This window comes from Lycorma delicatula, chromosome 1 (assembly GCF_047948215.1).
Source record: "Lycorma delicatula isolate Av1 chromosome 1, ASM4794821v1, whole genome shotgun sequence".
Taxonomy (NCBI): Eukaryota; Metazoa; Arthropoda; class Insecta; order Hemiptera; family Fulgoridae; genus Lycorma; species Lycorma delicatula.
The window spans coordinates 190,461,262-190,474,735 of NC_134455.1; the positions used below are offsets into that span (position 1 = coordinate 190,461,262).

The 13,474-nt window shown below is 31.6% G+C and overlaps 1 protein-coding gene across 1 annotated transcript in view; it reads left to right on the plus strand.

Moving 5' to 3' along the window:
* LOC142326427 (MTOR-associated protein MEAK7) overlaps positions 1 to 13,474 on the plus strand; it is a 104,070-nt gene that overhangs the window by 64,241 nt on the left and 26,355 nt on the right. The window contains exons 4-5 of the mRNA XM_075368923.1: positions 6,009 to 6,238; positions 9,946 to 10,103. Coding sequence (XP_075225038.1) covers positions 6,009 to 6,238; positions 9,946 to 10,103 — 388 coding nt within the window. The remainder of the gene's footprint in view (positions 1 to 6,008; positions 6,239 to 9,945; positions 10,104 to 13,474) is intronic.

Consider the following 13,474-nt stretch of genomic DNA (forward strand, 5'->3'; position numbering starts at 1 on the left):
AAAGATAATCTGAACATTTTTGACAGTTGAAACAATAAAGAACCTATTAAGCTTTGAAAATTTAGAGTAATAATAAGTTAGTAAAATTAAAACAATAATGAGAATAAGAATGTAAGACTATTTTTAAGCAGAATTTGAAAGCAGCGACATTATTGTGTAGGATTCCGATGCTGATAAATTCTCTTAACAAAAATAATTTTTTCCTTAATATTTTGTTTTGGTCATATATAATAATAGTAGGGAGTTTTATCCCCCCTATCAGTTATGAATAATAGGTGGTTTTATGCTTGACTTAAAAAAATACCTTTTTCTCATTAGGTTTTATCAATTTTTTTATATTATGAATATATATAAATTTTTAAACGTTTTATACATCTTTTTCTTTCAATCACTTTACATTGCTGTTAACGGCATGTATTTTATTAGTGTTAGTGAATAAATACAGAAAAAGTTTTAGATTTTTTATTGAATTATTATTAATAATAATAATAATTAAAAAAAATAATTAAAAGCTCTGACAATGACAATGATAATGACAAACAGTATGATCTTATTTTACTGAATTTTCAATAAACAATGTAAAAGTTTTTCTGCATTTATTCACTAACACTGCTGAACAAATACACTGCTGACCGAACATGTATGTTACATTTTTATTTGTTAGTTCAATCCCATTTGGATTATGGTTGTATTGTCTATTGTCTACTCGTCAACGTGTTATACTGTGCTCAAGATGCTGGATGCTGTACTCCATTCCTTCCTTCGTCTTGCCACTGGTCAAGATGAAGGAACAGGCCCTGGTTAGAGCCAAGCCCTGTTGCAAGCATACTTGTGGTAAGCCATCACTTTGGGCTAGACAGAACCAGCTACTAGAATTTTACTCTGCTCATCTTAAAGGACAACTAAATCACCCGGTTTTTAAAGCAGTCCTTGCAAACCCCCATTTCCAACAACATGAGTACCGTCCACATAATACAGCACCAATAACGGGTGTCTGTATCCGGCATTTAATGAACGTTTTAAATTTTGACACCTATTTTCCCAACCTATCTTTGTTCATAAACTCTATGGAAACTTGACCCCATAAATTTTAATTATGACTTCACCATATACAATAAAAAAAATTAAACTCCTCTCGTCTTTCAGCAAACATTTTACCATTTTCTATCCAAGACAAACCTAAACATAATAGTATACGCAGATTGGTCGAAGCAGAATGATACTGTTGGATGGACATTGTTGGACGGATATTGTTGTAAATGATAGAACGTATGTGTTTGGTCTAACTGGTATTACAAGTATCTACAATGCTGAACTGTACACCATCAAAATGGTCTTGAATATCATTAAATCAAAATATCGTCACATCTTTATCTGTAGCGATTCATATAGTGCTCTCTAAGCTTTAGAGGATTTGTATTTCAGAAATCCTACTGTCACCAAAACTCATAATACATTTGCTGAGTTGAATCGTCACAACACAAGTAAATTTCTGCTGGATCTCTAGCCATATGGAAATCCTGGATAATGAATGTGCGGATTCTGCTGTTAAAAATTCATGTGTCTTTTACACTCTAGTTACTAATAGAGATTTTATTAATTCTATTAAATGTACTCCTTGAAGAAGATAGCAAGGTGACTGGACTGCTACAGTGGATAATAAACTCTGACATCAAAGATATGATGCTACCATGTGACTCTTCATGTAGAAAAATTGACCAAGAGGAAGTGGTCCTGTGCCGATTACGATTAGGGCATACCAGAGCTTCTCATGGATACCTGATGTCAGCAGAAAACGTATCAGTGTGCATGTAATGTAACTGTCACTTGACTGTGCACTACATCCTAGTGGATGTATAGTGGATAGTATATGTTGTGTACGTCGCAAATTCAAATTACCGAGAGACATGCATCTCATCCTAGGAAATAATTAGAATGTGAATAAGACTGGGTATTGTTACTTCTAAGAAGAATCAATATACTACATAAAATTTAATTTTAAGCAACCATAATAACTTTGATTTTATTTTGTTATTCTTGTTGTATATTTTATTCGAATGGTTATGTTTCTTTTATTATTCTGGTTTTAATTCTACTCTTAAATTAGTTTTCATCTTAGTTTTATCTGTATTTTAATACCTAAAAGGGGTGCTTTTTTGTTATCTTTTTTACCCTGGCAATGATAACAGGAAAGCGTTTTTGCCCCTAAAAAAATTTATGTTGTATGTTAACAGTGTGCTACATTTTTATACAATAATTCATTTGTAGAGTAGGCCTAGTAGTTTTATTTTGATAGTTATTTTTAGTTCTCATTTTTTTTCTGTATATTTGAGCTCTACAAAAAAAATTTGTAATAATGGTTTTATCATAGTAGTGATTTAGGACTTTTAGTTCAGAATAGTAAACTTTTATTATAAATTTAAAAAAAACATTTCCAAAGATTCAAAGATGTACAAGCATTATAAAAAAGATAATTATTTTTATAAATTAATAACAATGAAATAATCTGTAACAAAATAAATATGAAATCAGAGCAAGCAATTGAAATAATTTGCTGCTTGGCTAAATATACTACACATTTAATAAGTTTAGCATTATAATCCCTTAATATGGTATTTATAAATTGATTAAATCCTCTCTCAAAAAAAATAAACTGCCACTGGTAATGCATAACAAAAATTGTTTAGCACACATGTATGCAACTACAAAATGCCAAAGTAGAAAACCTCACCTCTCAGTGCTACAAGACTGCAGGAAAATAGATTTAATCTACTGTAATGAGAAAAATAAATCGTTTTCAACTGATGCCAAAGATTGTAAAATATTTGTGTCCAGAAAGTAGCTTAACCCTGGTCTGTGAAGTATTTGAGTTTTAAGTTGAGAGAAAGGAGTGTTAAGAAGTATTGTTTGTAGGTTGAAGAAAGCAAGGAAAGTGTTTAATTATATCATTTGTATGTTTATCAGAGGATTTAATGCTGCTTTAAGAGGAAGTTTGTGGTAAATAAATATTTTATTCTTATCAATCCATTAAACAGATTATCATATCTACAAGGGATATCTCTAAAGTAGACTGCTGGGAAAGTTTGCTCCGTAAGGTTGGTGGCGAACCTGTGTTGTTCATGGCCATGCTAGTAATGTACACACTGAATTGTTGTGTATAAGTTATCCCATTGTAATATCTTTGATTACATGTGAGTTATTACATTATAAAATGAATAGGAAAATCGATGTTGCTGTCATCTATGAAATACGTGGTCATAGGTTTTTTAAACCATCAAAATGTTAAGCCGACTGAAATTCATTGGCAGTTGGTTGCTGTGTATGGTGTTAATGTAATGAATGAAAGAAACATCCAAAAGTGGTGTGAAAGTTTTAAAAATAACAGAATTAATGTGCATGATGAAGAACATTTGGGAAGGCTCTCAATAATCACTGAGGACTTGTTGAAACACGTTGATGATGAAATCAGAAAAGATCGTTGCTCAACAATTTCCGACCTAGCCCTACTTTTTCCTGATGTTTCAAGAGCTATTATTGGTTGCATTGTTCATGATCATTTAGACTTCAGAAAGGTTTGTGCATGTTGGGTGCCGCATGTCTTAATGAAACATCACAAAAAATCCAAATGGGATCTGCTTCGGAATTTTTGATGTTCTACACAGGAAAAGGTGATGAGTTCCATAATTCAATTGTTACCGGGAATGAAACATGGATTTTGTATTACACATCAGAGAGGAAATGGCAGTAAAGTGAATGGCGTCATCCTCAATCACCAACCAGACCAATAAAGGTCAAGCCACAGCCATTTAGATACAAACTGAAGGCCACGGTCTTCTGGGATCAGTTTGGCATACTGCTGATTGATTTCATGCCATGTGGAACAACTATAAATGCAGAAGCCTATTGCAAAACTCTACGTACGGTGCACCATTCAAAATCGGCGACGTGGGTGGCTGACTGACAGTGTCATCCTGCTGCACAATCCAATGCACATCCATGTGTTGCAGGTCCAACACGTGATTTACCGAAAACATTTGGATGGGAAATTTACGATCACCCACCATATAGTCCGGACTTAGCTCTTTCTGATTCCATTTGTTTGGAAAATTAAAAGAATTTTTGAGTGGTAAGCAATTTGCAGGTGATTATGAACTTAAAAATGCTGTTAATCAGTGGCTAAATGGACTTGCAGTAGAAGAATACAAAGAAGATACATCGAAGCTGGTGTATCGCTATGATAAATGTCTTAATTCATGTGACGATTATATAGAGAAGTAGTATAAGGTATGTAGTTTAAGAGAAATAAAAAATATTTATAAACTTTTCAGAATAAATTTTTTTACAATGAAACTGATTTTACTTTAGAGATGACCTCTCATACATCTATGAGTAGATATGCTTTATGGCAGGTAACAAAAGGAACTGCCTGGATATATCAAGGGAAACTGTGGTAAAACTTTGATAAGAGTAGCATTACAAATAAATAAAATCATAGAATTAAAAAATAGAAGTGGTTAAAGTCTATATTAAGAATTAAAAATATAAATAAATAGAATAATAGTAAACTAAATCCACAAACATTGTAAACAAGTAAATAATTATGGTATAAACTACATTTAATGTGTTAATGAAAATTATTTGAGTGCATATATTTATTTATACTTTTAACAAGTGTATTAAATTCAGAGTTTTCTAATTTTTTTTCTTAGCATTTCTTTTTTTTAAATTCATAAATAAGATAATATTGTATCTGTAATTTTTTTTAACTTTATTATTAATAAGTTTGTGTAAAAATCTGTAAAATGGTTGATAACACTGGTCAACATGATTTTTGTCTCACGAGTATCAGTAGGTGTATTTGATTCAGTTTTTATCCTGTTTTCAAATATGTATTCAGAATTTCTCCATCACTTTTTTGTTATTTTAATTTTTTTAAATATTTTAAAATGTTTTTTCATCCATTTGTCCACTGTTAAGTAAAAGCTCCTAGAGCATTGTAAATATGATGGAACCAAATCAAAGAGTAGCGTTGCTGTTGTTGTGCAAGTTCAGAGGTGTGTAGACATATACAGAAGTGTTCTAGTGTAGCACACATTCATCAGAACAATGCCGTTTGTGAGATAGTAGTGAACCCATAAACACATCATTGTGAGTGCTCTGTGTATTTGAATTATTGTGTATTACATATTTACAACTTTATTTCTTTTAATTAGTTGTTAGTTTGTTTAAATTATCCTAACAATTTTTGTTATGTATTTGGTGAAGTTACGCTCAAGAACCAAAGACGAAACCTACTCCATTAGTAAAAAAATGTTATGAACTTTATTCTGGGTGTAAAGTCGGGGACCAAACAAGGGTCTGGACCCCACATATCTGTTGTTTATTGTGTTCAAGGCTTCTCACTGCATGGAAAATGGCACACACCACATGCCATTTGCTATCCCTATGATTTGGAGGGAACCCAAAAATCACTCTTCTGACTGTTATCTCTACTTAGAAACATTAAAGGGATTATGTCAAAATCAAAACACAGTGGTGTACCCTAATTTGCAATCTTTAATGAGAACAGTTCCACAATGCGAAGAATTGCCCATACCAAAGCCTCCAGAACATGTAACTAGATGAAGAGATCTCAGTGTCTGATGGAAGTAAGGAAGAAAAAGAAAAGATTATGGTGATACAGATTTGAACAAAGCAGTTCATCTGAACCTCATTTACTGACTCAAGAAAATCTTAACAATCTCATATGAGGTTTAAAGTTATCCAAAAAAGCAGTCTAAAATGCTTGCTTCCCAGCTAAAAGAATGGAATCTTCTTCAAAACAGCTGATATTAAATTCTATTTCTATTTCATTAAAACTCATAGTTAATATTTTAACTATTGTTATAGTTAATATAACAAGTGTTATATTAACACTTGTTAATATTTTCCCATTGTTATAATTTAAAAAATATTATTAATATATTTTGTATAGTCGATTAGTTTTATAATTAAATTTATCTTTTTAGATACCAATGGAAAAACTTGAACAGTGGTTACATAGTTGTGGGGTAGTGGCTACTTTGCATCGTGTAGAGTTGGGAATATTGTTTGGTTTAGATGAAGAAGATGAGATAGGTATGCTGCCACTGTTAATGAATCCAGAAGCTCTTGGTAGAAATAATCATTCAGTATTAGAACCAGCTCATATATTGCACCTCAATTTTCTGTTACCTCAAGACTACCAGCGTGAATGGAGGCAAGTACAAATTTATTTTGCAATTTAATATAAGATTTTTTAACCAGATCCTTGCTAATTAAAAACCTATCTAACAGAGAAATTTAGAAATCAGTGTATTAAGAATATTATTTTTAAAACTTCTAAAATACTTGGACTTAGAAAAAGGCCCTGATTTTTTTTTTCATCACTTGAATTAAAACAGAAATTTTTTTTTATTTTCACCAAAATATGTATAGTAATGTGGACTTCTGTATGATTTTAGTTGATACAACAGTTTATGTTAAAAATAAATCGCAGGATGTGAGATCTGGCAAAAGTATGGCTGTTGAACCTGCGGAATGTGATGCTTTGCAAGAAATTGCTCAAGGTGTGATTCATGAGTGTATATTTGTTATATTCCAATTGCCACTCACTGCTCTAATGCATTGCTAGCTGCTTGCAACAAATCATATCCCTCAAATGCCACAAAATTTGGCAGTGATACTGACAAGGTGAATATAACCTCTTGAAAAACATTAATGATGTATGATTTCCTTATTGAAACAAATAATCAGCATCTTCTTGACATTGTTGCAGCTATATCATATTTTTTTCAGGTCTGGATGTGATGTCCTACTCTGAAGGCTGAGCTGTATTTTGGATTATATCTACTTACAATTTATCACCAATAACGGTAGTTATTAAAAATCTTTAATTGTTTTCAATGGACTCAAACAGGTCACTATTATCGACAGACCGGCTACACCGGTCTGTCGATAATAAAAAAAACCGGTGTAGGTTTAACTCACCAGATCACTATTTTCTGAAAGACAGACCTATTTCTGGTCAGCTGAGAGCAGTTTTGCCACAGGCTTGGAACTACTACATACCTCAAGCCTAAAATAATTTTAAGAATTGACTGAACTGGACCAGAATTAATATTTAAGTTCAGATATCTTACAAGTATAGATTCAGTGACTTTCCAGATCATCAGCACATATAAGTTTAATGGATTCTAGTTTTGATAATTAAAGGTCTGTCTCCCCATCCATCACTCAGCACTTTCTCTGTCATCATTAATACATTTATCCCGTTTATAAACTTGCATATCACATATAGACTTATATGACACTTAAATGACTCCTCTCCTAACTTAAAATATGTCTTTGGTAATTTCACCAATTTGTTGTCAAACTTTATGCAAATTCACTTTTTTTTTTGAACGCAATGATCATGACAAACAATATGCATTCATAAGATTGATGTACGTAGAAAGCAAACCAGATGAGCATGGAACTCATGACAGATGGCTCATTTATTGTAGAGTCCAATATCAACCTCTGTCCAGCCACATATGAATGCATCATTCAGCTTGACAAAATTTTGGTGGCAACATTATGCCATCAGATTTTTTGATCAGATCTCATTTAGTGAAACATTACTGTTTAAGAGGGCAGATCTAGTTCTCATGATTGTAAAAGACTTCTAGTGCTCTTCTACCTATCTGATTTTAACCCAGTTCTATGTCCTAGGTAAATAACTTGTAAAACTTGGCCCATAAAGTCAGAACCGTGCAAGAAAAAATAATGACCCAGATGCAATATTTCTTTGGTGTTGAAATATGTCACATTTCAGGATTTAATGCCTACTAATCTTGTTTAACCCTTTCAGAACAGACTTTTTTTTGGAGAGGGTTAAAAAAATCACATGCTGTGATTTTAAACAATAACAAATGTAATATATATCATAAGTAAACTGGCATGTCTGCCTTGACAACAAAACATATGATCAGTACAAACATCATTTTGACACTGACAACATTTTTCCAATTTCTCTAGTATTTCATTTACTTTTTTAGTTGTTTATTTTCAGATTGATATTCTTATACAGTAGCAGTGATGCCATAAAATTATTAATTTTCCTGTCATCTTAGTTTCAACAAAAAGAACAATATCTTTGGGAAAATATAATAATTTTATTTTTATTCATGGCCTCTTAGTCTGGTTTCCCTTTTTATACTGCGTTTTACAGCTAAACTATTACTGGAATATGTAAGACACATACTTGAGAGTACATAAGAGATTAAAAAAATTATTGTTGAATAGAAAAGTGTGCAAAAATGTATCAAAGAGTGGTTAAATGATGGTAGGATGTTTAAATTTATATGAAAAAACCCACTTTGAAGTTGGTCTTCTCCAAATTTCATTATATATTTGTTTAAAATGTAAATTATTTTATAATGTAAGAAGAAAAACATGTTTTCTGATGATGGAACTATGTAGACCAAATATGAGTACAAGAGCTTCAAGAAGTTTTCTTTTCAAGGCTGCCATGTACACATTGTTAATTATAGATAATAACTAAAGTTTTTACTTTATTCGTAAATATGTTTTAATATAAAATCAATATTCAATTTGTATTAATTTAATTATAATATATGGTCCTTTTTCCTTTTTTTTTTTCAATAATGGTCTAAATATCTGTAAAAAAAGTTTCTTACTATTTGATCTAAAGTAAACCTTTTTTAAAGCTTAACATGTTCAGTATAACCTAAAAATTATAAATCTCATAAAAACTGGAACATGTTTTTCTCGTATTTTAGACTTATAAAAAGAATATTTATGTTACAAGTAACCATTCTTAACTAAATACTGCAACTGAAAATTTAGGAAAACAAAGCAGTCAAAACATTAAAGTAGTATATTAGATGTTTATATGGAGCCACCAGTGAATAAGATAAAAGATACTGCATGTAAATCTGTGGCACTAAATGTGTTACATAATAAAATGGCAGATTTGAGAAAAGCTGTATAATCGACAGTCATCAGTCTTATACAAACACAAATGCTGAAATTAAAAGAAGTAATTTTTTTAATGTGTTTCACAACTTATTATCAAACTGGGAACTATCTGAAATTGTTCCAGATAGCTGTTTCATATATTTGTGGTGTGTTGTTAGACACAGGTACACCAATTTAATACTGACTGAATTTGCCACAGTATAAGATACATTTTTTGTCTGTTTCTTTCTTAGCTCAATACACATTATGAGTTTAACAGTATTCATAAAAATACTAGATTCTTTCTAGAGGTTTTGTTATGTAGAATTTTTCATTATTTTTTTTATGTTTGGAGAAAATTGAATTGTAAAAATATTCCTTCATTAAATTTCTTTCTTTTTTTAATTTTTTTAAAGTTTTCCTGGTTGGAATGATGTTGCTTTTAAGAATAAAACAACTGTTTATAAAAATTTTTTACGATAGTTTGAAATTTATATATCAGTTGTAGTCATTTTAAATTCATTCAACATCACATTTTAAGAAGAAATTAACAGAAAGGATGGAACAATGTAAACGATTAAAAAACAGTTTTCAATTATAATCATCTTTAAGTTAATTATGTTAGTGGTGGGAGATTGAAATTAAAAAAAATGAGTGGTAAATTTGATTTTTTGCTTTGCTGATTGTGGCCATTGCAACCAAATGAAGACAGAGAACCACAATCTGCTATGAATTAATTTGTTATTTATATTAGGAATCAAATCCTGGATCTTTGATTTAACAGTAAAAAATACATAGATTTAGTCAACTCTTAGAACATGGGGATGTTGTTCTGTCAGTTTCCTCTTTGTATTTATTTTTTTTTACATGAGTATGTTTTAATGTATCAAATTGCAAAGTTATTTCTAGTTTGCAAAGTGGAAGGTATAGTAATATACATAAATATATGGTTTATATATCTTATAGGTTCTTGTTTTCCACAACTACCCATGGAGAAAGTTTCTCAATGCTGCTTGGAAAGATAATTGATAAAGGACCAACAATTATTGTTATTGTTGATGATCACCACCATATGTTTGGTGGTTTTGCTTCTCAGAGTTGGACACTCAGTCCAAAATTTCAGGGTAAGTAATCAAACTCCTATGTATTCAGTGGCAAAACATTTTCCCCCAAAAATGTCATTTTGTATTCTGATGAACTTAATTCCATAATGCTTATATTCATTCTTAAACTACTATACCTAGAGATTGGTTCAAAGAAGAGTCCAGCATGTGACTTTTAAAGTCCAACAGTGTCATTACATTGTTATGGTTACTTCTATTTGCCCTTAATATATAGGTTTTCTGAATAATAAAAAAAAAAAAAACAGAACTAATGGTGTTGGCCAATAGGATTTGTAAACAGGATTGGCCAACAGTGCACCACCAGATATTATAGATCTATTTATTCCATTTAATTTTACTTTTTTTATTTTAAAGAATTCAACAATTTTTTATTCATGTTTTCACCTTTTTAAAATTACAGTATTTAGTAAATACCTCTTATTCCCATAATGGTCCGTTTTTACATACATAAGACCATAGGGTCTATCCTGCTACATTTCCATTAGCTGTAGCACATGTAGATCAGGAATGCTATGACAGTGCCCTTACTTGCAATTTCTGATCAATGCGCGCATACTTCATTGGCTTAGATATTATGTAAGCCAAGCGTTTATTTTTCCACTGTTTATTTTAGTTTATTTCTTTGATGAAATAACTAAGAGTACTGAAACCCAAGTCTGTTATTGTAAGGGGGATTGACTAATAATAAGTTTATGGAAAATCAGCACTGTTTGTAACTCAATGCGTTACAATGCGTAAACATTGTAACGCATTGATTTACTAATTAGAGATATGCATGTTTGGAAACTTCTGCTTACATCAAGATAATCATGCCTGAACATTAGTAGCTACACTTTCTGTAGTACTGTTTTACTAGTGAATTTAGCTAAATATTAATTTAGAAATTTATTATAAAAAATGTTTTATGAAATTATAATAGTTCATGGTTGATTATATTAATAAAATACTTTCATATTTACATATTTATTTTCCTATAGTATTAAGATTTTACATTTAAGTTTTCATTATAGATTAGTTTTCTACTTTTATTTTAATTCTTGTTTATTGTTTTGGTAACTGTTTAAAAAATCGTAATAAAAATATTTTTTTAGAAATAAATTGACAAAAACTTACTTAGCAAATAATAAGCACTTTATTTTATTAGTGTATGTTTTTTTGTTTGCTGTAGCTACAATCACATATACTTTACAAAAAAAAGTAAGTAAAAAACTACAAATTGCATATTCAAGAGGGTACCCAAAAGTAACTAGAATTGTTTAAAAAAAATTACTGTAATAATTTTTTCTTGCTGAAACTTTAATCTCCTTCAAAGTACTCTCCATCATGGTGAATATATGTACCTCAGTGGTGTCCCACTGTGAAACGCTACAGGCCTTGGGCCTGGAGCAATTTATCTTTGACTTCCTCCGCAGTACAAAAATGCTTTTCTTTGAGTTCTTTTTTTTGTGCATATGAACAAGGAAAAGTTGCACAGACTAAGGTTATCAGTAAAGAAAGTAAGGGACAGTATCTTTCTTTTTGACAAAAACTATTTGAAGTGGAGGGTGGTATTGGAGGGGGACATTGTTATGGTGCAGAAATCAATCGCCACACTGATGGGCATTTTTGTCATATACTCTCATCAAGTTTTCTCACTATATCCAGGTAGATATGGTGATTCATCAGTTGTCCAGCTGGAATAAATTCTCTGTCAAGAATCCCTTTCTTATCAAAAAAGCTAATCAACAGTATCTTTACTTTTGATTGAACTTGTCTTATTTTTTTGGTGTCTGTGAATTCAGTAATTTCCACTGGTGTGATCGTTACAGTCATAACCATACTGCCAACTCTGACTACCTCTCATAACTTAGAGGGAAAAAAATCTGGATTTTGAAGATGTGTTTCAAGTCTCAGCATATATTAACACTAGTTTTCTGATATTTTGTGAACGATTGAGGCTTAAATTTTGCAGCAATGTGTCTCGTGTTTGAATCATCTGTAAAATTTGTTGACAAGATCTTCAAGATCACAAGTTAATTCAGAAATCTCTTCAATAGCCTGATGACAATCTTTGTAAATTGCATTATAAATTTTTTTAAGATTTTCATCATTCCTAATTGTGGAAGGTTTACCAGATCTTGGTTGGTCTTCCATGTGACATTTCCCCTCATTTTAAAAGTAAAAACCAGTCATAGACCTATGTTTTATTTAAAGCTTCCTCTTTGAAAGCATTTTGAAACTTTTTTCTCTGATTCAGCAGCCATTTTCCTTGAGGAAATAAAATTTAACTCACTCTACTCTTTATTATCATTTATCACAAAAATTGCCCCAAGAAAAACAGACATTGAATACCATACGAGTATACAGAGAGGTTTGTAGACTGCCACAGAATACTGTAAACTTGCTATGCCTAGTGGCATAATAAATTGCAACCATATCTAGATTGCATGTCAGGTGCAGATTCTCATTAATTTTGGTTAATCCCTTGTATAATATAGTTTAATGTAACAAATCCAAAATAATATACATGTACTGTGCAATTAAAAATTCTAAGATAAGGTATTGAATAAAAAAACAAAAAAATATATATATATAAACAGGTGTAAATGAAAAAATAAATTACAAACAATAGTAAACGTGACTAGCCAATGAGCATATCCCAACCCACTTAGAGGAAGACACCACCCCCCTCTGTTCCTAGCCATGATGGACTTTAACGGGAGTCGTCTTCAGACCTTCTAACTGATTACACCTAACAGTTATAAGTCAGGCTTTGGTTGGGATGCCACCAATGTAAAAGAAAAGCCTTGGTAGACTTTTAACTCAGCATTTGCCTTTACTGCAGGTCTCTTCCGGACATCTTGACTGCCCTACCGTCTCTTAACTATATCCGTATCGTTACCATCTGAACTAGCTAACCAAGTTCACGGAAGCACGAACCCCACACCTAGTTCTACATTTCCAGTAAGCTACTTGTGATTGTAAATGTCTCATATCTTACAAGTCTATTTGGTAAATATAATGCATACCTCCAGCAATGTTGGTCGCAACAACAGAATTTATTTCTATTTACCTTAATGTCCTCAGCTCTTTTTAATCTAAGCCTTCAGTTAGATTATAACTATAGACTCCAGTCTGGTCTACCAGGGACAGGTGAACAAACCACTGACTCCCACTCAGCTCCATCACAGAGTCCTGCGTGATATTTTCTTCATCACCTAAAACTACCACTGTCGAGATGGCACTACACCTCACAGCTGCATGTATACCCATGTCGTCGGCAGTGCAGTCACCATCCCACTGACAGCTATATTGATACTCATTTGTTAACTGCCTCGTCAAGATGGTGCTACATCTCACAGCTGCATGGCTAACCATGCCCTTAGCAGTGC